The sequence below is a fragment of the Cupressus sempervirens genome, chromosome 3 (genome assembly GCF_028749045.1).
Source record: "Cupressus sempervirens isolate cs-2001-9-10 chromosome 3, ASM2874904v1, whole genome shotgun sequence".
Taxonomy (NCBI): domain Eukaryota; kingdom Viridiplantae; phylum Streptophyta; class Pinopsida; order Cupressales; family Cupressaceae; genus Cupressus; species Cupressus sempervirens.
The window spans coordinates 640,726,234-640,752,253 of record NC_143120.1 but is presented as its reverse complement, the minus strand read 5'-3'; the positions used below and the strand labels follow the sequence as shown (position 1 = coordinate 640,752,253).

General features: G+C 34.8%; 1 protein-coding gene across 5 annotated transcripts in view; it reads right to left on the bottom strand.

Annotated features, from left to right (window-relative positions):
• LOC149568312 (uncharacterized) overlaps positions 1-17,288 on the bottom strand; it is a 125,068-nt gene extending 107,780 nt beyond the window's left edge. For 2 of the 5 annotated variants that reach the window (XM_089821288.1, XM_089821285.1), the window contains exons 1-2: positions 16,551-17,288; positions 9,850-10,063 (exon numbers count right to left, since the gene is read on the bottom strand). In XM_089821288.1, the coding sequence (XP_089677414.1) occupies positions 9,850-10,063; positions 16,551-16,907 (571 nt within the window). In that variant the 5' untranslated portion in view covers positions 16,908-17,288. Of the gene's footprint in view, positions 1-9,849; positions 10,064-14,777; positions 14,934-16,550 lie in introns of those variants that run through there. The other 3 variants (XM_089821289.1, XM_089821286.1, XM_089821290.1) reach the window with 2 other exon arrangements.
• Between the last annotated feature and the right edge of the window lie 8,732 nt (positions 17,289-26,020).

Genomic DNA, 26,020 nt, shown 5'->3' with positions numbered 1-26,020 from the left:
AAATATCAAGGCAATCCTAGAATGGCCTAGTCCTTCCAACATAATAGGGGTACAAAGCTTTCATGGATTGGCAACTTTCTACCAAAAGTTTATTCAAAATTTTAGCAGTATTGTAGCACCCATAACTGATTGTACCAAAGAAAGGGAATTCACATGGACAACGGATGTGCTGAGGAAAGTTTCAAGTTCTTTAAGACAAAGGTAACTGAAGCACCTATATTGGCACTTCGACATTTTGACAAGGTATTTGAAGTTGAGTGTAATGCTTCTAATGTTCAAATAGGCGTTGTTCTTAGCCAAGCAAGTAAGCATGTAGCTTTCTTTAGTAAAAAATTTAATGAAGTAAAGAAAGAATTATTCTACCTATGATCTGGAGTTTTATGCAATTGTTCAAGCACTAAGGCACTGGAGGCACTATCTGGTCCTACAAGAGTTTGTGTTATTTACTGATCATATTACCCTGAAATATCTTAACACTCAAAAGAAGTTGAACAGCTGACATGTCAAGTGGGTATCCTTTTTACAGGGATACACCTTTGTTCTAAAATGTAAGTATGGAAAACAAAACCAAGTTGCTAATGCCTTGAGAAGGCGTGCTACACTATTAATCACCATGGAAATCACTAGTTTTGATGCTATTAAGGCTTTATATGAGACTCATGATGATTTATGGAAAATTGTAGAACAATTAAAGGCTTAAGCCCTAGTAAGTCAAACCATGTGAGAGGTGATTATTTTTATCCAGGATGGGTACCTCTTTAAAGGTAAACAACTATGTATACCAAGTGGATCTGTGCGGGAAAATATTATCAAGGAATTTCACAGTGGTGGACAAGCTAGACACTTTGGCAAGGGCAAGACAATAAACTTAGTTGAAGATAAGTATTATTGGCCCAGGATAAAGCGGGACATTACTAAATATGTGGCAAGGTGCAAAGTCTCTCAAGTGGCTAAAGGACATTCACAAAATACAGGACAATCCATGCCTTTACCCTTACCCACTGAACCATGGACTGATTAAAGCATGGATTTTGTATTGGGTCTTCCACATACTCAATGAGGTAATGATTCTATTTTTGTAGTTGTTGATCAATTTTCAAAGATGGTTCATTTTATTGCATGTAAAGACCAATGATGCAACTAGGATAGCAGAATTATTCTTCTCAGAAGTTGTCTGTTTACATGGTCTTCCAAAGATCATTACATTTGATAGAGATACGAAGTTCTTGAGTCATTTTTAGAGGATTTTATGGAGAAAATTGGGAACCAAGTTACAGTTTAGTAGTGCCTATCATCCTCAAACAGATGGGCAAACAAAGGTCATCAATCGAAGCTTGTGAAACTTGTTACGCTGCATTGTTGGTGAGAAGCCCAAACAGTGGGACTTGGCATTGCCCCAGGCAAAATTTGCCTACAATAGTTCTATTTACAGATCAACAGGAAAACCTCCTTTTTAGATTGTATAGGAACCCTCAAGATGCTCTAGATCTTGTTTCACTTCCATTGGGTGACAAAATTAATGATGATGGAGTAGCTTTTGTTGAACACCTTCACCAGCTCCAACAAGATGTGAAACAAAAATTACAAGACGCTAATGCAAGCTACAAGATTGCTGCAAATGCTACTTGAAGACAACAAATATTTCCTAAAGGTGATTTGGTGATGGTTTACTTGAGACATGAACAGTTCCCCACAGGCACATACCATAAATTGAAGTATAAAAAGATTGGGCCTTACAAAATCATCAAAAAGATCAATGATAATGCTTATGAGGTTAGCCTACCAAAACATCTTGACATCTCTCCTATAATTAATGCTTTTGATTTATATGCATTCCATGGAGATGTTCTAGAGATAGAGGATGAACAGGACGTGGATTGGCAACACCAACTTCCTAATAAGAAGGAAAAGATTGCCAAAAATTTTGACAACCAAACCACCTCCACAAGGCATGGCCAGCATAATAGATACTTGATACAATGGGATGGGTTACCTAAAATAGAGAGTATATGGTTCTTTGAGTGAGCGGTGATGTAGTTAGATCCAACAAAGTTACAACAATTCACAGCCAGCCAGCTACGTTTCTCTCATGAAGGGGAGAATGATGCATCAACTTTTGGGAGTCATAACTTTTGACTCGGACCTAGGTTTTCTTTCAAATTTTTACAGTGTTTGCGTAGGAGTTTGGTGGGCTAACAATTAGGCTTTGCTCCATTGTTTCCAAAAAAGTTTATTTTTAAGTCCCAAAAAATCCATTTAGACACCCAAAACTCTATTTCCGTAATCTTTGTGCCTTTTTTCGAATTTGTGTTATATAATAACTTCGAATGGGTATTTCAAAATTTGAATATTAGTTGGCAGGTCTAGTTGTCATATAGTTTAAGGAAAGTCCAGTTTTATTTGCAGCTTTCTAGGAGCTAATTTCGAAGATTACCAAAAATGGCAAATTTCAAGATTTGTAAAAATCTGCCAAAAAAGGTAATTTTATGTTTTTTCGAATTTAGAATGTTTTTGGTTATTTAAGAAAGCTATAGAACAATGTAGAAAGGAGGATGGTGAATGGAAAAATATGGAGTTTCAAAAATTATGTGTTGCATCTATATTTCTCTCTATTATGTTTTCTTTCTACTACATGTAACGTTGTGAGCGAATACTTGGTACTACATCAATTCAATATAGGGTTGCAACAACAAAACTATAGTTCTGATACCACTTGTAAGGAAACTTGCAACCGAAAATATTACCGTTTCCACAGCCCATAATAGCTTTGAAATACAAAAGCACTTAAAATTAACATGCAAGAGAATAGACAACACACCCACAAAAATGTGACATAAGATATATCCCGGGAAACTCTCATTGGCAAAAAAACCCTTCTGACCAATAATTTCACATGCCCAAAATCTATTGACAACCCATCATAACAGCAAACCCAAAACTCTCAGATCTACAATAAACAAATTTCAAAAGTAATATATCTTGCCCTTTCTTTCCTTCCACAAAAAATGTGACACAAGATATATCCTGGGAAATCCTCATTGACAAAAAAAACCTAGCCTCCAAAAATATCCATCACCATGTATTATTCAATAAAACACTATTGCAATACAACCATGGAAGCCTTCAAAGCCATAGCCATAACTAAGTAATCCATGTGAACAAGCATGAATCCACACATCCCATGCTATGCTTCCAACCTCCATAAATGTTCCTTTTGGCTAATCCATCTATTGCCCGTCTAACTCTTTCTCACATCAACAACTACCCTTGTGGTTGCTTTTATAATAGCAAGCTCCTACAAAACCACCAAGTGGTATTACATAAACCATGTGCTACCAAACCCCCCATTGACCCACATTTAATATTGGTCATTGAATATTTTCCCCAAAATAAATAATTATATCAAATAGTATCACAATTTTACAATACAAAACATCAAGCCCATAGGAATCTTTGTGTTGCACGTCCACCTAGGTGCTCCTAGTGCAACATTACATAATAAAATAAAATAATACAATATAAACAAAACAATATGATGCAATATGTGCAACACCCATAATCTCAACAGTTCTTAGCCATAATTTTATTGTTTTTCCATTGAGTTCTTTCAAGTTCCTAAGATGGCTTCGCAGCATCAAAATTAACATAATCCAGAAGGTTATTCTCTTCAAGTGGAATAAGAACTCTCGGATTCAAAGAAGAGAAATTAGAAGAGCCATTCAATTGACCTAATTTTAGATAGGTCATTGTTGTTACTGGCTGAAAACAATCAATTTAAAGAAGAGAAAGGAGATAGTTGATACAAAACAATTCTGGTTCTCGATCAAATTCTCAAACCTACTCTAATACCATATTAAAGTAACGAGCCAAAATATTAAAATATACTAAATAATATATGCAAATGCGAAACAACAAAAAGCACAAAACAATTATCCTAGGAAAACCCTCCTCCTAAGGGTGGAAAACCTAGCCCACCAATATATAGGTCCTTTATTAGATTGTTAAAATTGAATACAAAATGTCTACCTTCGATGCATATAATAAATACTGACCACTAAATGATCATCTATTAGCACAACACATTATCTTCTCACTTCAACACATCAAGGCTCAATATGTCACTATATATGCACATAAATACTATAATCTAAACTTAACATGAAAACAAATATTAAACTTGACTTCCCTCAGAGCTATTGAATCTCTTTGATAGTAATCCCAAACTGAAGAGATTAGATATCCACCAATATTCAAAATCACCACACCGTCTCTTACAAGCAATTCCTACAATACATGTATTATTACCAAATACCAATGAATAATGAAAGAGAGCACAATATTAAGAATATCTCAATGTGAGAGGAATATGAAACGTCAAATTTTCGGTTACAAGAATTAAACCATCTCTCACGTGAGATGATCCATCTTCTAGGAATGTTGATGGAGGTAGAGAATAAAACCAATGAACTCATAATGAATATTAAATAATACAAAATAGACACATAGAGGAAGTCTCCAAAATGTTTGTCAGATATGACAAGGCCTCGTCAACAATGCATGGCGCTGAGGAAACTTAATGCTAGATGCCAGGTCATCAATGTGAATGGAGCATGAAGACTAACCACACAAAAAAATAATGATAACAAAAATGAGCTATCGGTTCAAATAATTGATAGCCAAAAAACATCAATCTTCTAGAGGATAATAGAGAGAGGAAACTGATCATCATAAGAGTCCAAACACACACAAAAATCAGCTAAATAAAGACATCAACAACAGAGGCATACATGGCACATAACAAAGATTGAAGATGTCTTACGCAGGTACAATCTTCAACACTAAGTTCTATGTAATATTTGAAAGGTATTGCATCAATCTTCCATAGGATAATAAAGAGAGGAAACTGATCATCATAAGAGTCCAAACACACTAAAAAATCAGCTAAATAAAGACGTCACCAACAGAGGCATGCATGGCACATAACAAAGATTGAAGATGTCTTACGCAGGTATCATCTTCAACACTAAGTTCTATGTAATATTTGAAAGGTATCGTGTACATTTTATTCAAATGTATTTCAAAAAAGGACCTTTGGATGTAGTTTTAAAATATATTATTAATAAATGGAGAGAGAAAAACATAAATAGATAAAAGGCCCAAAATAAATCATCTAGAAAAGAGAGATCAAGATTCACATCAAAGCATCTGATTCTATCATTTCATTATTCCTTCCATTTTGGAGATTGAAGCATTTAAGGATGAAAACTATTGGTGTTGGAGATCTAGAGAATTATAACCCTTTTGGTTTTCCATAGTTGGATTTAGATTTAAAGTGGTTCTAATCAAGGATTGCACTTGGACTTATTGATTAAAGTTATGTTCAACATGATATAGTAATTTGAACTCATTTTCAGTTTGCTACAAGGATTTATTAGATATTTCAGCTTGTGGAAATTTGAATTGATTAATAACTGCAAGCAAATCTGTTATATTTATTTTATTGGCTGATTGAAAGGCATTTTCAAATCATTTACAGACCTTATATTAGTAATTTAGGAGGGTGTCTTACTGCTATAACCAACATTAATGTTGATTATATTGGCTGTCACAAATAAAATACAGCTCTGGAGTTTCTAGGTATTTCCTTGTTTATTGCTGCTGTCATAATTTATCCAACAGCTCATTATTCAAGAATCAAAAATAATTTCATATTTGGTTTCTTTCAGTGAATAAGAGGTTCATACAAACCTTGGTGAATAATAGTATGAAGTCAAGAATCAAGTCATATTTGATATATATGGCACTTGCCACTTATAACTCAAACCTAACGTTTATATTGGATTTGAAGATGTATGCTAACATTATGGGAGTTTAGAATTGATGTTTGGAGGTGTAAATTTGATTTGCAAAAGTTCGTTATATTGTGTTACTGCTATCACCTAGGGATCAGAATCTACATCGGTCATTGATTATTTTTCACCCAGCACATGTTTGATGAATCACCCATTTTCTAAAGTTGTCCAATAGGGGTTACTACAAAAGAGTGTCTTGTAGATGTCCAACACATATTTGAGATTGCAATGGTAAGTAAGATAAATGAGGTAAATCCAACTGAAATAGTTTCAATAAAAAATCTAATAAAGAAGAATATGCTTGTGGAAAACACTGAGAAGGAGACTACAAATGTGAGACCAATCATAGCTGACTTTTATTCTAGGAGAGTTACAATGAAAGAAGTGACCACTACAGATATTGAATCATGGAAGATGAGAAAAAAAGCTACAAGATGTTTCAAGGAAAAGGAAAACAAAGAAAAACATCTCGATATCATTTCAATTAACCAGGACTATTCATTATCATGTTTTTTAAGGTAGGTTTTTAGAAGCTTTCAAAATAGAGACAATCTCTGAAAAATTACTGACTCAAGTAAGAGAAACTTATATGAGTACAAGTCAATTCCCTAATATAAATCTAACGCAATTGTGTTGCACATCTAAAGAATGCTTGCTTCTGAGATAACATATTTTCTATTTTGACAACATTGTCTAAATATACAATGTGTTTTAATATATTGGCAAGAACGAGATGGATAAAGAGTTAGACAGAAATTTCTGTCCTCCTCACTTGCACGTATCCTCGTATCCAATACGACATGGATACACATCAAATATTGTACCCATGTGTATCCTAAAAAACTTGATTATCCAACTGTGCCGAATACTATGTGATTTGATTTTTTTAAAGATTTGATGTAAATCTTCCTAATATTTTTTTTTAAAACTTTATTAATGTAAATTTTTTAAAACATTTGGTAAAAAACCTGCACCAAACAAAGAAAGACAATTGAAAAAAAATTCTATTTCAGTGGCCCTTTTTTGGGGTTATCTTCTAATGGAACTCGTCTATTTTTAATTATTGTAAAGTGCTAAATTAACTTACAATTATTTAGGTAGAATTTATGTGTCTATATTGCTTTTGAAGTAATTAATATCTCCTCTAATAACTTAGAAAATTGTGTTAAATATGTGTGTGTGTGCTTTTATTAATACCACATTCAGCTGTATCCAAATTGGAGGTCTAAAGAAATGGCCATATATGTACCCAATACCGTATGCATATCTTTGTCTGTGCAACTTTGTATGGATTCATTGGAAATAGAAAAGAGTGGAAGTGTGGAAACTGACTCTTTTGGGGAGTAAGATTGTTTATATAAAATAGTTATGCTATGGAGAACAAGACAATGCATGGATTGTATCTCTTACTGCATCATCTCTAGGGAAAAAGTTTGAGGCAAAGTAGTGATAATGAAAGGACGAGAAACATGTTACCTAAGGTTAAGAAAGAGACAAGTAATACTATGATTAAATATGAACATGACTTCTGTTTCACACTACAGGCCAGACCTAGTGCTGCTGTCAAATGGCATTTGCTATATTGCTAATTTTTATTGAGATCTTGCCACTTCTTGGATGGTTTAGGAGAACTTTGTTAGCCAGTAACTTGGATAGAGGACACTATCTAGAGAGCCAAAAATATTTTCCTACAAAGAAAACAGAAGTTCTGCAGAATAGTTTGAAACTTTGAATAGATGAAAGAAAAAGTTGTTGCAGTAAACTTTGATTTCCCTTGTACAGAAAGATTATCCATTTTATTCTGCTAAGATTAATGAAGATTGAAGGGATTCTACTTTGCAGTCAGCATATCATGGGTTTGTCTTTTTTTTTTCTAATTCCCTGTTACCCTTCCCCTCTCCTAGTCTATTCTGTTGTATTTTGTCTCTGCAGATACCAACTCAAAGAGTAGTTGTAGGAGGGCAGCATAAAGGATAGATTTTGTGCATCAGTTTTTGCAGAAATAAATATTCTACAATAGTTGCTATCAAAGAACACTATAAAATGACCTTGAGCTAGGGAAGGAGAACTAGAAGATACAATAAAATTAGGAATGGCCAAGATGGATTGCTTGGAAGATTACAAGGAATTGATGGTAGATTCCAACTGAATGAATTCAAAGATTAACAAGAAGATTTGGGAGCCCTTGTTAGAACAGGATACCCCATCTGAAGACTGATACAAGCTTTAGTTCAAAAAACAAAATAAAAGTAAAGGAGAAGAATCCAAGCTTTTGTGGTGATTTGAAGTTTGAACTCTGATTTGTTAATCAGATGGCTACAAGAAATAGTATGATATTTTGATATAGAGAGCATAGATGAAGGTGAACCAAGAAGAGAAAAATTAGCAGTGACAAGAAATAAGTTGCATCCTGCCTTATGGTTGCATAATCTCCAAAATACTCAGAAAAGCCAATTTAAAAACAAGATTGAGTTCTGCCCCAAGATATTAAAAGAGTTGCTTGCCAAATTCTTACGTATAAGTTATTTGTCAAAGGTATTCAAACAATCCTAAATTTTGAGGGAAAGGCAGTTTTTTCTGTTGGAGTAATATACCAGTTTATGATGTTGCAGATAAGAGCAAATTTTCAAAAGGGCAAAGAGAAGCCTATTGCTAGATATGTAGCTGAGCTCTGCTTCAAATTGCAGGACAAGCTAGCCTTAGTCAAGTTGCACTATAGTTCAGCCCACCACCTACTAATTAATAAGGAGAGGGTGAGAAGTTTGGATGATTTACTTTGGTGCCTTGTGAGTGAGATTCCAAAGAAGTAGAACTTAGTTTAAGCACAAACTGAGATTGCTTTCGACACAAACATCAACATCCACAAGTAAGTCTGCTTTCTAGTTAGTTTTTGGAGACAATGTGATGGGTTAGTCAGACTAATCAGAATTTTGAAGAGTACATGCATGGTGTATTCAAAGAAATCAAGCTCTAGCTATAAATCATGAATGATAAGAGAAGTGCAGATTTACATCAAAAAGCGAAGGTAAAAAAGGAAGCAAACAAATCATGTTTACCTTCTTTAACTTTACCTTCTTTAAAGTCTAATGGATTGTGGAAATCTATTCAGATTGATGTTTACCTTCGTAAAGAGATATTTCCTTCAAGATTATCATAAATTTAAACCAAAGAAAATTGGTCATGCATTATCCAACAAGACAAATGAGAATGCTTATTTGGTAGCTCTGCCTCAAAAATGTGTCATCAATTCCATCCTTAATGTTGTGATACACATTATTATCAAGAAAGAATGAAACTTTTTCAAGAGAACATGCATGAAGAATGGATGCTAAAGCTACTGCAGAACAAAGGGAACATGTTGAAGGAATATTAGACACAAATATCACTGTTACAAGATTGAAGAATTATAGGACATATTTATTAAAATGGTAGGATTGCTTGATTCCAATAAGATCATAGAAGAACTCATCCCATTTGTTAAACCAATTTCTCATGAACCAAGAGGTTTAGAATTTTTTACAAATATCAGAGCCATGATGCAATGCTGACTCGTGGTTCACTTCCTGCCATAGTTGGTATTATATCCATTTTCGTTTTTGTTACAGATAATTAAATATATTGGCATCCTTTTTCCTCCTCTTTCATGTCCATTCTAATCATTCAGTGCTATACTATTTTGATTGAGTGTTTGAGTTTTTATTTGTGCTAGTGTCCAAGGATCAATTATGACTCAAATCTAGGGCATTCCATATGCAAGTTGGGGTTTTGCACCACAAAACTATCAACCCTCTTTAAGAGAGGGCCCTTTTAAGAGACTGTTTAACAATCTGTGGCGTAACTAATTTCTCTAGTATTGTAGACCTTGCTTGGTCTTGAAAACTTGCTTTTATAAAGAACTTTTTGCATTAGATAATAGTTTTGAAGTTCTTCAACTGAATTGAACATTATGTATATTTTTTCATTCTACAAGCTTAATCATTTTATTTTCAGCACTTACCCACAACTGTATGGTCTTCTTCTGCCAATTTGCATAGGTAGTCTAGAAATGGAAAATACATATCTGGGTTTTCTGGTTCAACCATGATGTAGGGATTGCATTCGAAAACCTTCCATGTTGCACCAGGATCCTCTTTGCATCTTTGCACTTTCAGTGATACAATGTCCTGGATAAAGTCTATTCTTGTCAAATTCTGCAGCAGCAAAGCTAGTGTCTGCAACATATAAACATGGAAAACAAATAAAATGATACACATTAAATAGAATCACATTTTGTAGGAGAATAAACACCCCTAATCTTTTCATAGGCATGGTGAATGGCACTCTACTCAAAGATCATGTAATGTTCCAAACTAAAATCATGCAATATTTTGTGCAGCTATATGAAATTTTGTATTTCTTTTTTTTTAAGTTTTGAAAATCAAGCCAGGCTAGAACAACAAATAAAAATTGGAAAAAGTCAACTAGAAACACTCTAGCAAATCCGCAGTTGCTGATACAGCAAATCATTTGATCTATATCATCAATTAGAACTGCTTGTACAAACCCTAGGTATTCCAGCACTCATATCTGAATTAAAATAATCATTTCAACATCAATCCACATCATACAATAGACTTGTCAACCCTGAAGGATATGTTTTTATTCATCCACTGAGCTGAAAGTTATTACAATAAATGCAACAATATATTTTTCTGATTTTAGTATTAAAAGATCGCTCACAAATTGTAGAAGTGGACATCCTTGAACAATCTTGTTCCGTCTTGAAACCCTCAAATACCTGGTGTGAATTATTGTAGGTCATGGGCAGGACCATAGAATTGTAGCAGTTAGTAAAATTGTGTAAAAATTTCTGTGTAGCAACAAGAAATGCTGTTATAGCTCCTCCAAATCTGATTAGACCCTCCTTGGTGCTGGTACAAAATATATAATGATGACATACGGCTCCTATGGTGTCTAAAGGTTGTATGGCTGATGCAATTTGACCCGTAAGTATTAGTATTCCACCGATCTGAAATAAATGTTTGGTAAACACTAACCAATGTGCATGCAACCACTTGAAAAATCAATAGCACATGATGATTAAAGTCTCTTCCTAGATATAGTACTCAAACCCAGAATAAAATGTTAATAATCAACCACCGAAAAAAAAAATGCATAAATTACTTGTAATCTAGTGACTAGGGTTTCAAAGAGAAATAGATGTTGAAAATTAATCTCCTCATGTTGCACCTAAGATCTAGCTGAAAATGATGAGCAGAAGCAATAAATTTTGAAAAAAAAACAATAAAACCATACAAGTGCCAATTGCAAAGTATTCTTGCAAACCAATAATTTCTCATTGGAAATTTTCTTCAAATATTCAAAGATCAGAATATACAATTTAAGGAAACTGAAAAATGTCTTCAAATCCTCAATAAATCAGCACAATTGTGATCCTTGTATGGAATCACCCAAAATGAAAAAAAAGGGTTATGTCCTACATCCAAACTGAGGAATCCAGGAGGGTTTGCATCCTCTCAAACCTCAAACAAGCCAAGGGTTTTAGACATGCCTGGATTATACAAGTGTCCAAATCTGAAAATTAGATGCACAGCATTAACTAGGATGAATGCCAAATGAAGATAGACATCTCCTTGATATACCCTTTCAAATTGGCCTCATGGTTCCTAATTCCCTTGAAGTATTTAAATATGCTTTTAATTTTAATTTTATTTATTTATTTTTACTAATAAAAAATACTTTTATTTTAATACTATTGTATAAACATGCCTTCTATTTTAATTATAAAAATCATAATTTGAGGACTCATGGGACTTGTCACACCTTGCAAGTCTCATGGCTTGCCGAGTTGACTCACCGTAGACTCACAAGTTGAGTCCTAGCGATTCCAAAACAAAGACTCATGAGCTTTTGTGAGGAACTCGCACAAGACCTGTATAGGGACTTGCAAGTCACGATGAAGGACACTCGATGCTACCTGACAATGGCGAAATAGAATTAACGCCCTTTTTCTGGTTTTTTCTTTTGTTGTTATCATTGTCGAGATGGCCATATATTTTGTAATGGTTCTTGATATGCCACAGAAAAGAGTCACAATGTTCTTTGTAGAAGGATTGGGTGAAAAATTGAAGGGATTCATCAAGGCACATAGGCTTAATACATCGGATGATGCTATTGGGTTAGCTCTTGATCTTGAAGTCACATCCTATCCTCAACCCCACAAGAGCTTTAGGAATCAAAATTCAGATGATGAATCACATTTGAAGGTTCCTAATCTTCACAAAGCCATGCCTCTTAAGAGAGAAAAAGAGTCAAGTAATGTGTTAAGAAGAAATCTTTGTTTTTATTGCAAATAACCTTGGAAACCCAGTCAAAGGTGCCTTGGTAAGAATAAGGCATATCTTATTGAGGTGAAGTCTTATGTGGACAGCAATGAGGATAGTGAGCCCGATGACAAGGTAAAATGTACCCTTATGTCCCTATCCAACGGTTCCAACAATCATTTATTCATACTTACGAGATTGTCAAAGGACAGGGAATTGTGTGTATGGTGGACAGCAGTACTATGAGAACTTCTTTGGACTCGGCTCATGTTGGCAGATAGATGCAAAATCAGTTGCACAAGAAGAATAACCAAGTTGAGCATACAAGTAGATGATTATACATTTAGTGATGAGTCCTAAGTCGTTGTTATTGGGGATACCAAAATAGTTGTGGGAGTACCATGGTTTAGTCTCTTGGAAGACACACTCAAGACTTCAACAATGTGGAGCTTCACTTTACTCATGAAGATAAACATAATGTGTTGAGAGCTACAAAAAATGTTAACCCACAAGTAAAGGAAGCCAAGTGTATGCAAACTTACCTTGATGATGAAACACCAATTGGGTGCAAGGCTATAAATCAGATTATTCAATTAATGACAGCAGCAACATATTTCCTTATCCTCTTGACATGGATGTCTTGATACATGGCGTTGGCAGCGATAAAATATCTTATGGTAATTCATGCTTTGCAATGGGACTTAGGAAAGGTATACACTCAGAAAATTCATTGATAGCCAAAGAATTACATTGCCATTTTACAACTTTAGTGGATTCAGCCCTTGAACCAGACCTTGGTGTAGTCATCAGACTTGATAGCATTGCTGATCTAGATTCATCTGATCTAGATACTCATGTTGGGTTGGGTTATATACAAACATTGTTCATACTAGTGGTTTCACACTTTTGCTGACTCAATTCTTCCCCCACAAGGGTACTTACAGGTCACTATGGTGCGTAGTTTGGTTTGAGGAACATCTACATTGGGATTATACCTGTGTGCTTCATAGTACTAGGTCTTATCATGTTTACATCAGTCTAGAGGAATGAAGATCTGAAGAAGATGAAGTAAGACTTCTTTGAGATCTAGGAATTAAATGGTGTACTTGATCCTAATCAAATTTAGATCTGAAGAAGATGAAGTAAGACTTCTTTGAGATCTAGGAATTAAATGGTGTACTTGATCCTAATCAAATTTGATTAGGATGATTGCTTAGGGCAAGCAATCTCAGGGTGAGAGGACTTGTGATGTCCCCAACATGGAGCTAAAAGGATTAATAAGGGCATAAAATGAAAAATTCAGTACAAGGGAAAAGCTTAAATTATAAGTTTGGACACCTATTTCTTTAAGACTAGAAAACTAACTGAATAGTAAGGGAATACATGAATAAATTAATTAGTAGCCCAAAAAGCTAAAAGTGATCAGCAATTTATTTAATTATTCGTTATGGACTAAAGTGGGAACCACTTTAAGTTACCCATGTTTTTATTACTAGGTGAAATCTTCATGGTGAGTGATGTTAATTTTTAACTGCCAAAAAATGAAGGATTTTGTGAGGGATCAAAGCTTTTGACAGAGATGATGATGGGAGAAAATAATTCATTCCAAGTTTATGACTTTGTTATTTTTTCACTCTATACTTTGCGTGAATAGTACTGGACAAAACCCCTGTAGCAGCAACTGTTCTGGACACAACCCTGACATAGGTTATTAGTGATTTTTATTAGCAAATAAAGTCACAGAACTATAGCAGCAAACCGAGGGAACATAGTTGATCTAGTAGAGTCCATTTCTCTTCCAAACAAATCAAAGATCACAGTCTAATAATTCTTCATTGCAACTTGAATTAGGGTTTGTACACCAAAATGCAGCCATTTGAGGTCTGCCATAAGTCTGAGAGTCCATTCTTGATGCTATGATAGCAATAAAAAATCAATGTAACTGGTAAGTTCTAATTTAGCATCGACTATTTGCAAACACAAACTATAACTATTTTGCTGGATTCCATAGAGATTTCAATAGTTATTGTCTAAATCTGCATGACTTATTTATGTTTTTGGGAATAATAAGTCCAACATTTGTTGTTGTAAAACAATTTCTTTCAAAAAATAGAAGTACATGTGTAGGTTTATAAAGAGTCATAAAAAAAAAAAAATTCACTTGAAGCCCTTCCCCAAAGTTATGAGCATCCCTTGATATCCCTTGATGGTGACCATTACTTCCTAAATGAGAAACATCTCTCCAACATGTTCTCTCTCTACATCCTGATGAATTTCTCTACTTTGTGGGCACCCTAGAAGCACAACATCAAACTCCCTACCACGGTAATCTCAAATAAATTCAATGTCACCACATCAAACTCCCTACCACGGTAATCTCTCTATATCCTGATGAATTTCTCTACTTTGTGGGCACCCTAGAAGCAAAACATCAAACTCCCTACCACGGTAATCTCAAATAAGTTCAATGTCACCACAAAAAAAATTCTCACCTATGGATGAAGTGCTCGTCATCAATTGATATTTCAGCTTGCGGCCATGACAACTCTTGGATCCCCATCCTTGATGTTGTGAAGCACCACCTCTTCTCCTTCCAATTTGAGTTTCAGCTCCAAGTTTAATAGCTTAGGGTGATTTCCGAATGGGAATAAAGCCTTTGTATATCCAAAACCATGGAATTCTTCCCCAGTATAACAATATAGAGGTCATCGTGCATCTCATGTCTTCCCAAGGAGATGTCAAAGAATGGGAAAGCAATCTGCAAGTACAACATTGACAATCAAGACTCACACTTTTCTCGTACAACACTCCACAAACTCAAAATAGATGATATCTAGGAGCCCTAAAGGAGAAGCAAGGAGAACCTCTTGGACCTTTCCTCCTTGAACCTCTAAATCTACCTTATAGTTTTTTATTCTTCATCAAAAAAGCACCTCTATGTAATATATTTATGCTTTTTAAAGAATTGTGCCCATGCTCTCAAAGGCTTGGTAAAACGAAAAAATAATTTCTACATTCAAAGTTCAGTTTCTGAATCATCATGCTTGTTGGGCCTTAAGGTAACACCCCAAACTATTATAGTTATTTTTTCTTTAGCAATCAATACTTGAATTTTCAAGGAGCATTTTTTTAGAGTTGGTAAAAGACCAAATAATCTGTGTTCCACAACTTATCTAGGATGAGGATTATAAGATGGAAAGGAATGAATTTCAATGATGGCAATTTGCCTTGCCCTGAGGAGCATCTAGTTGTCCCAGATATTATACATCCTATGGTGTTTTTTTAATTTTTGAAACACATTTCAAATATATTTCAAAGATTTGAATATTTTGGTAGGCAAGAGGGGGGGGTGGGTGCGAGTGGACATCTACCACATACTGCAATACCTCAAACACCATTAGAGACAAGGGTTTTAGGGTCTGGGACACGTGATTGAAAGTAAAATATTAATGGAGAAATAAAGGAGAAGAAAAGGAAATATGTACAATCATACAGCATATTTTTCATTATGCAAAGCTGCAGTATTTCAGGTCCCTTGTTTATTTTTTTGCTGAAATTTCAAACTCCAAAACGTAACAACTCCAGTATATATGAGAAAATCTAAACTTGTTTTTTGTACCAATAAAAAATTTACATGGAATCAGACATGCCATTAGGTCCACAATTACAGAAACCAGCATTATAAGATAAGATTATAAATTAAAACTATCCTTTTTATTTAGTTAAAAATATATATAAATATAAACTCACTTATTTTAAAAAATAATTAAAAAATAAAATTAAATAGCTGCATGGAATCACTCTACAATACATTTTACTTCAATCTTACTAAATAGTGTCAAGAGATCTACAGGAAACCGTGTAAGCTATTAAGGCCACAATTAGAAACAACCAACACAAATGACATTACACAATGGAAAATCAAATTACAAGCAACATTTAACATTCATCTATTCGGAATTGGCTAAATCCTAAACTAAAATCTAAAATGTAAATCATCGCAAGGGAAAAGTGAATTTTGAAAAAAAAAAAAACACTAAGTGTCCATCTTGATAAGATTTACGTTTTAGTTTAGGATTTAGACATTTCCAGTGTCAAATACCCAAAATGTACGTATACCAGGATTTACCAGCACTGCCCAGTAACAAGGCGTGTATATATTATATTTTTTATAAAATGGCACAGATTTAAAAACTAATAACAAAAATTTAACTATTACCCTAAAATATATTTTCCTCGAACTTTGTAATCAATATCAAAAAGTTATTATTTTCCTCTTGTGAACTATGCAAACTTGACTCATAAGCCAGAGTCAGAGAGATAGTTTAAGTCTTTCCCAAGAAAAGAAAACATCAAAACAAGGAACCCAACGTACCATTCGAGTAAGGGACTTAATCCGGGAGAAACTGTCCACTTCTTCTGCTTTGGCTTCCACATATTCATCCACATCAGCTCCCCAAGCCTCTTGTTCATATCGGAAAGCAGCATTTCCATCCTTGAAATGCCGTTTGCCATGGGCCAAACCAGACACGGCCTTTACTCTCTCCATCTTTTCGGTAAGCTTTTCATCTTTTTTCTTCTTTTGGCGACCATCGATCATTTTAATGTGGTGCTCACAGAGAGTGTGGCCACTCCTGACAGGGGCGCTGCACCTCCATCGTTTACCATCTGACCGTCTACAACGCAGCTCCTCTTTTACTTCCTCTACTTCTGCTCCTCTGTACATGCTCATGTGACCACCCTCTTCACAGAATTCTGAAAACAGAAAACCCTTCCTCTAATGGTTGGTTCTCAGTACCCATTAAAATGTGCTTCCAAAACTGCTCTTGCTAATTCTTCTACAGTCTCTGCATACTCATGTGACCACCCCATTCACAGAGCTCTGAAAAAAGAAAACCCCTCTTCAAATGGGTTTCCTTACACAATAAAATGTGCTTTCACCACGGTTCTTGTTAATTCTTCTACTTCTGCTCATCTGTGCAAACTCGTGAGACAAGCCTCTTCACAGAATTCGGGAAAAATAACCTTTCCTCAAATTTTTGGTTCGCATTACCCACTGAAATGTGCTTCCATTTCTCAGTACCAACGAAAGTGGTCTTTCCAAATTCTTCTTCATAATGACAGTACGATGTTTCCTTTTTTAAGCCACCCTAGGACATGAAATTGTTGAATAGGCAGGTTGACGCCCGATATTTTAGTTTTTTACCAAAAAGCAGCCTGATAAAATTCCCTCGACTTTCGTGTGTTGTGGGACATGATACCTTACGGTTACCGACACGACTAAAACCTTGAAATGCAATCGTTTCTAACTGATGTGTCCCTTTTGGCATTGTCCACGTAGCAAGTTGATGGTACATTTTATTGGAGTTTCAAAAACTTTTTTTTATAGAAAAAAGGTTGAAGTTTAGATTTATTATTATTTGTGCAGATTAATTATATTTATAAATAGATTTGAATCTTACAAAGTTTTACATATTTAATATTAAATATAATATTTATTTGTTTTCTTAAATTTTATTTATTCAATTTTAATTTTAAATAATACTAATATTTATCGATTTAAAAATTATTGATAAAGGCACAACCAAAATGTACTTTTATTGATTAATTTAAAAACTAGCTTATATATAAAATAAGCCGAGTGATATTATGAAAATAGGCCCCTCGAGAAGGATATCTCTCGGCTTATTATTATTATATATATATATGTAATATATATAAGGTAGTAGCACTCGTGACCCAAATTGAAACACATTATTTTTAAAACTATAATTTATTATAGTTAATATATTATGAAATTTTTTTATTAATAAATATTTAATATTATTATTATTTAGTAATTTACAAGAATAAATAATAAATATTATATAGCATATTTTATGGTACATTATAGATTTTATATGCTCACTTCAAAAATATTCTTAATGAAATAGATTCCCTTTGAAAAAATAAATAAATCACCACCTATATAATCATTAATACAATCAATTTTATTTTTTATTGAACTAATTAGAATTAAACTTTGGCTTGGAATTAGAGTTTTCATTTGATTTTTTTTTTTAAATTACTCATTTATATATTTTTTAAACTTATCTATTTACATACTTTTTAGAAATTACACATTGACATACTTTTAAAAATTACACATTTACACACTTTTAAAAATTATTATCTTTCTCTCTACCTAATCACTCTCCCCTTCGACATTGTCTCTTTCTACCTCATATCATCTTACATTTCTCCCTTTGTCCTATTTCCACTCCTACTTACCATATCCTCTCCTTTATTACCATTTATCTCTACATCATCTCTTTGCCTCCCTACCTCCTTAATCTCTTTAAGTCTCCTCTCCCTCCTCTCACAATCTCTTACCCCTATGTACCCTCTATATCTACCCTTAAGTGCCAACAATGCATTCACAGTAACTGAAAAGACTCTCTCTCTCTCTCTCTCTCTCTCTCTCTCTCTCTCTCTCTCTCTCTCTCTCTGGGTCCTAAATTATCCTCTTTCTATATTTACCTCTATCTCTGCCCACTCCCCGTTCTATCTTTCTTCCATCTCCCTGACCCTCTAGCGATTGCTTCCCACTAAATACCTTATATATCTTTACATCATGTCTCTTACTCTCTCTCTCACATCTCTTTTTCCCAAAACATATAATACATATATCTCCCCCCATATTTACTCTCTTTCCCTCACTCCCCACCATCCTCTCAACATATCTTCTCCTATTTAAACCCCCCACCCCCGTCCACCCACTTATCACTATTATCCTCTCTTCCTTCCTTCATTGCCATGTCCATCTATCACATTCCCTAATTATTATATTTACCCCATCTCTCCCCTATTCCCTCTACCATTCCCTCTTTCTCTTATATCTCTCCTCCTCTCACCATCTATTCCTCTTGATTATTATATAGCCCTAGCCCATGTCTCTCAAAATCTAAGCACTCTCTCTCTCTCTCTCTCTCTCTCTCTCTCTCTCTCTCTCTCTCTCTATCTCTCTCTCTCCCTCCCTCCCTCCCTCCCTCCCTCCCAAATTCCTCACCCCATCACCATTTCCATCCTAATTATTCTCCTTCTCTCTACCTAATCACTCTCCCCTTCGACATTATCTCTTTCCACCTCATGTACCTTCCTACATTTCTCCCTTGGTCCTATTTCCACCCCTACTTACCATATCCTCTCCTTTATTACCATTTATCTCTACATCATCTCTCTTCCTCCCTACCTCCTTAATCTCTTTAAGTCTCTCCTCCCTCCTCTCACAATCTCATGCCCCTATTTAGCCTCTATATCTACCCCTAAGTGTGAAAAGACCCCTGCTCTCTCTCTCTCTCTCTCTCTCTCTCTCTCTCTCTCTCTCTCTCTCTCTCTCTCTCTCTCTCTCTCTCTCTCTCTCTCTCTCTCCCCATTCAATGTTTTTGATTCATATAATTAAAATTAAATTTAGAGTAGAAATTAGATTTTCAATTTTCGTTAGTGTATATATATCTTGATTATATATGTGTATATGTGTGTCTATGTATATACCATTTCTCTTTCTATGTATATGTGTGCATGTGTGTATAGGTGCGTATATGTGAGTTTATATATGCATCTCTCTCTCTATGTTTATCGAAAATCCTAACTATCCTCTTTCTTGATCTCTATGTCATGTCTCTACCCCCTCCCTCTCTTTAGTATGCCCTCTTCCCCTTATCGCTTTCCCATGAGGTTGCAGAAAAAGGATGAGAAGTTGAGAGAGAAAGTATAATTACATAATTACCCTCTCTCACACTAACCTCCCCCCCCCCCCCCTCACACACACACACACACACAGACATTAACTATTCTCTAAATTATTCTCTCCTATACCATCTCTTGCACATATCCCCTTGTAATGACCCTCCCTTGTTCTATCCTCCATGACCATATCTATCGCTATTCTAAGTTCTAGGTATCCTCTTTCTTTCTAGCTCTATCTCTTCTCTTGCCTCTTATTAACCTAGCATAAGAGTTATTGTGACCTCTCAACATCTCTTGGATCCTATTTGCCATTTATTTCTACCACATGTTGGTAACCTTCTCCCCCTTCTCCCACTCTCTCTTACAAGTTCGACATGTTGGAAAAATGTTTAGAGCTCCCATCGGGATTCGTGACAAGGGCTTAACTGCCTCCTATGTACTATAAGTTGAGCGGTTGTATTGAGCATAGATAAATTGATACTTTGGTGTAATAGAAACCCCACTCTAAGAAGTGCTCTCTCTCTCTCTCTCTCTCTCTCTCTCTCTCTCTCTCTCTCTCTCTCTCTCTCTCTCTCTCTCTCTCTCTCTCTCTCCATATTATCCTCACTCTTTACCCACTATGTCTTCTTCATGTCTGTCACCCCCTCCTCATCCTATTATAATCTCTTTTTCACATGTCCCTATGTAATTACTCTATGTTATTTTTCCCTCTGTCCCCCTTCCATCATCCCCTTTTTCTATTATGAGCCCTAACTATCCTACTTATTGAGCACTATCTCATATTTCTAACTCTCCCCCTTCTCTTTGTCTACCTAAGATTTTTACCCTTCCTCCTATATGTTTCTCCCAACTCTCTCCTTATTTACCTCCCTGACCCTCTCTCTCTCTCCCTCTCCCTCTCCCTCTCCCCCTCATATCTATCTACTCCTTATTAATGGCTTATGGACTCTCTCCCCTCACTACTCTCAGCATATCCCTCCCCCTCTCTCACACACACAAACACATACACACACATATGTCCCTTAGGGTAGAGTTCAACTTGGTATGTAGTGTTAATTTAAATTTAGGAAGATTGGGGTTAGGAAGGTGTATTTTCAGGAATCATAATTTATTGGATTTGTGATAAATAGTAAGATGGTTAAGTATAGAATTAGTTTAACATGAGGGCTCAATTTGGCTTGATATTTTTAGGAGACTTAAGGTTAAAAATTAGTGATTCAATGTTAGGATTAGAGTTAAATTTAGTTTAATTTAAAGTTGGGTTTAATGTTATATTACAATTTGGTCAAATGTTAAAATTAAATTAAATTAAATGTATGTGAAGACATATGTTACATATCACACATTTACATGTATGTGTATCTCTCTCTCTCTCTCTCTCTCTCTCTCTCTCTCTCTCTCTCTAGTATTATGGTTATGAATATTAGAATTTAGATAAGGGTAAGTGTTAGGATTAGGGTTCAACATTTAGGTTTATCATTTAAATTTTAAGTTTGAAATTAAGTTTTAACATTTATTATTACTATTAAGGTTAGATTTTCTTATTTATGTTACGTTACATAATTTTCTATTAGGGTTTAACATTTAGGATAATGGTTTCAAGTAGGATTTATAGTTTATCACTTAGGATGTGCATTTTCATTATTTAGGATTAGGGTAAGGGTTAGGTTTTAGCATTTGGGTTTAAGATGCATATTTATTTTGATATTCTTAAATGGCTAGTAAAAAAGTAGTTGTTAGTGCCATGTTAGTTATACCATCATATTAAGAATATATAATCTTTGAAAGGCATGCGCGTATCCCATATTTTGAATAACTTGTGTTAAGAATAAGTAATTGTGACAATTATTAGCACACCATTACTTGTGCTTAGTAGTGTCAACTCCTTATCAATCACAACACCCTCCTAATCAAAGAGCTCCCTTTTTCCTCAATTGCTCTAACAATTCAACTTGACACACTCATTAGACCAATTCAACTTGACATGCTCATTTATACTATTAGATATTTTGTTATTAACTCAAAATTAGAACATGTTGATTAATTAAGCTTTAACTTTTAAATTTATTTTAAATTAAAAGAATTTATTCAAAGACATCTTTTAAACAATTAGATAAAAACTTAATATGAAAAATCATCAAATTACAGATGTAGTTACAATTATAGATCTGATTACAATGCATCTATGGATGATTAAGTGATTAAATTGTCATGTAAGGGAGAGAAATCCTGAGAAATACTTACATAATGTAAGATTCATAAAAATAAATTTTCAATATTATTATAATTTATTAAGAAATTCTCAAACCATATATATAATAGTCAACCTTATTTTTCAATCATTTTTTTCTTAATAATTAATTTAATGTTACTTTTCAAATTCTAAAATGTTATATTTTACCATATATATAATCATATAAATTCATATGAAATATGACATGAGCTTCTAAAAAATAATATTTTTTTGTGTTGCAAAAAAGTTATTTTATTGTGTGACAAAAAAATTCCTAAGAATGACCATGCGGCCATTAATTGAGCCTACAACCATTAAATTAAGCAGAGAGAGAAAAATAACATCTTTCGAAACTCCTGTTTCACCAAAATTGGGAGATTGGTATCAGCGTAAGTCACATTAAAGCTTGTGTGGAGAAAGCATCTTCAACAGATGAGGAACAAGGGAATTCTGAATCTGGAGAGATCAATTTAGTGGGCGAGAGGGAAGAGTATTGTATTTCATTTACTTATAGTATTTACACTGCCACAGAACAAATTAATAATAAAGAATAACGAATCTTGTCATTCAGTGTTTAATTACAATATTTACATTGGAAGTATAGGGAGGTTCTGTTGTTTGTCTGGGATGGAATTAGCGTGCATCATAAGCAATAGAATCCTTTGAGCCAAGCCCTCCTTGTCTACCAAACCCTTCAAAAGCTATATATCTAAACCCAAGACTTCAATTTTTGGTGGCACACGTGTCAGTCGCATAGACGACGTCGCATACATGATACTTGAGTTGTTTCGCCCCGGCCCCTTTCCAAAACGGCAAGGTAGGGTTATTCTCTGCATTTTTTTCGAACGCTAAAGAAGATTGAATGCTATCCCACACTCTTAATACAACTATCCGCTTCCCGTCCAATGATTCATAGAAGGAATAAAAATCTACGCATTTTAGCCCATTAAAATATGATCTGAGAATGGCAAGGCAGCCATAAGAGAGCATCTCTTCCCTCTTTGAGTTGTACTCTATTCTACAAATGCTCACCACATCGCCCAACGACATCTGCACAAACATTTCGCCTTCACTCTGTTAGTGTAGTTTTTTATTTTTCCTATTTTGCTAAGTTTTTCCTACACTTTTTAATAATCTCGCTTAGATTAATAAAGCATGTCTTAATAAGTGAATGGTTGTGAGGTGTCACCTTCCTACATGTGAGCATCCATTAGCTATCTTGGGAAGATACTTTGTTATCTTTAGTCCGATAGATGGTTGCTCCTCATTGGTTGGTGTTGCCACCTCCTCCCTCTTCCTAGCCTATATAACCATGCTATCTGGCTTGTATTTGCATCCTCTTAATGCTATTTTGCTTCCAGCATTTGCATTACTCTCTTGAAGACTAACTCTATGATGCTATTTTGATTTTGTATCATTTGCATTCATAGTTTAGATATTTACTCTTTGCACTAGTTTTCTGGGTTATTAATCTTTTCAGATTCTAACATGGTATCAGAGCTTTTCTATGTGCAAGAGTAGATTTTAGTTTCCTTATTTGAGAGATTCGGGGGGTGGGGGGCAAATAAACTTTATTGTAGTTTTTTGAAAAGTGAAGTATGCTCTTCTCTTGCATCTTTGGATGATCCTGAGAATTAGAAAAGTTTTGACAAAAACAGTTTTTCTCTGGGGTTTCAATCTCAAATCTGACAACCAACTTGCATATTTGGAGTTTTCAATCAATTTTGCAGGTTCCAGCATGCCATTGATGGGCTTAAGAAGATGATCCAGCATTTGCATGTCATATTTTGGTTGCTGGGGTCGTTTTTTAATTTTTGGATCCATTTTTTTACTGTTAAAGGTGTCTGATTTACACTACAACAACATCTTCTGTACATCAGCAAGAAAAATGCTTTCTGGGTTTTGTTCGCAGCCCCAAAAAACCATCTGGATATCTTTTAGATTTTGCATGCAAGCTGTATATTTTTCAGAATCGAGCATGCAAAGCTACAACCATACGCCTCTCCATTGGCAGTCGTAGATTTGAATGCAATTTTCAAATGTCTCGTTCTTACTCATACGGACTCCGATTTTGATGATTCTTATTATGAACTTGGCTATTTTTTTGTGCTCTATCCACTAGTGGAGTTTTTTTTTAATTTTCATGCATGAATTCTTTAGAAATTGCAGATTCTCAGCCGTGACTGTGCACAGTTCTCGTTTTGAAAACTTCGGAGGATCATAACTTTCTCATATGACCTCGTATCGAGGCGATTCTTTTTTTGAAAGTGCATGATTTTTCGAGTAGATCGCAATGGTGCTATTTGTTTCCTTGATTATTGTGCCCAAATTTCACTTTTAGCATATGCTCTTCATGAGGGTTTGTAATGCATTGAAATCAAGACCACTAAGTATCTCTTTCTAGTGGTAGTTGTAAATGCACTAAAATAAAGTGCCAAATCATATTTCTTTGGGGGTTGTTCTTTGATTGAGTAAAAAGGGGGGGGGGGGGGCATTGTCGTGGCTGGGTTCTCTTCTTTTTAGCATTTCTTTGCATTTCTTCATCATGGATCAAACAAATATGCCCATCCTAACTCCATACGATTACTTTGAGTGAAAATCACGCATGATAATTCACTTAAGGAAAGCTGGATTAAATAGGATAACTATGGGACTTGAAACTGAACCTGCTAAAGATGAAGACAAGCCTAAGTGGTTTAACAAATGTGATGAGGCATATGGAACATTGTGTTTGTCTGTTTCTCCTGACTTGCTATTTCATATTGAGTCTTTGGATACACCAAATGAAGTATGGACAAAGCTAGAAACATTATTTGGCACACAAGATTCAATGAGGGGTCATATGTTGGAAAATGAATTAATTAGTTTGAGTCCAAGCAATTTCAACACAATCTAAGATTTCTTCACCAAATTGAAATCACTAAGGCTACAGTTAAAACAATGTGGAATTGAAAAGAAAGATGAACAATTGATTCTCAGGTATTCTCTCTAAGCTAAGTTCAGAATATTCTGTGTTTGTCTCTACCTTCTATGCTACTAAGGGTGCACTTGGTACTCAATTCACCATGCCATCTCTAGATGATTTTGCTATCAATCTCACTCGAGAATAGGACAAGCTAATCCAGATGGGCACTCTTAAGTCCTCTAAGTCACATGCCTTAGCAACCAACCAAGGCACAAAAGAACAAAAAGGACAAAGTAGTAACAACAATAGTAAGGATGAGAAACAAAATAATAGTGAGGAAAAGAAGGATCAGATACCAATTGCTTCAAAAGCAACTATTGATACCTCATCCTCTAAGGGTGATAAGCCTAAGAAAGAAAAGGTTAAATGTGCCTATTGTAAAAGACCCGGTCATGATGAATATAAATGTTTGAAGAAACAAATTGATCACTTGACATACATTCTTGAGAAGAATAATGTTAGTGTTCCTAAGTCTATCAAACAAAGTTCTAATGAAGAGTCTAACAAGGCAAAAGAAAACAACAAGGGGAAAGGAAAGGGAAAAGCTCTTGTTGTAGTTGCTTCCTCACCATCCACTTGGGTTCTTGATTCAGGTGCTTCGCATCACATGGCTTCATCTAAGGAAGAATTTGCATCCTTGGAGCCATGTACTACGCCTTCTATTTTGATGGGTGATGACACTCCTATTGAGGTGTGTGGGAGAGGGTCTGTTGATGTGGGGGATGGCACATTCCATGATGTTCTTTGTGTACCCTCATTATCAACTAATCTCCTATCAATATACCAAATCACTCACACAGGTTTAGGCAAGCGGGTTGAGTTCACTCCTGATTCAGTGGAGATACGTGAGTTGCATAGTGATTCTGTAGTTGCAGTTGGGAGAGCAGATCATCAGTCACAGCTCTATTTGTTTTCTCAC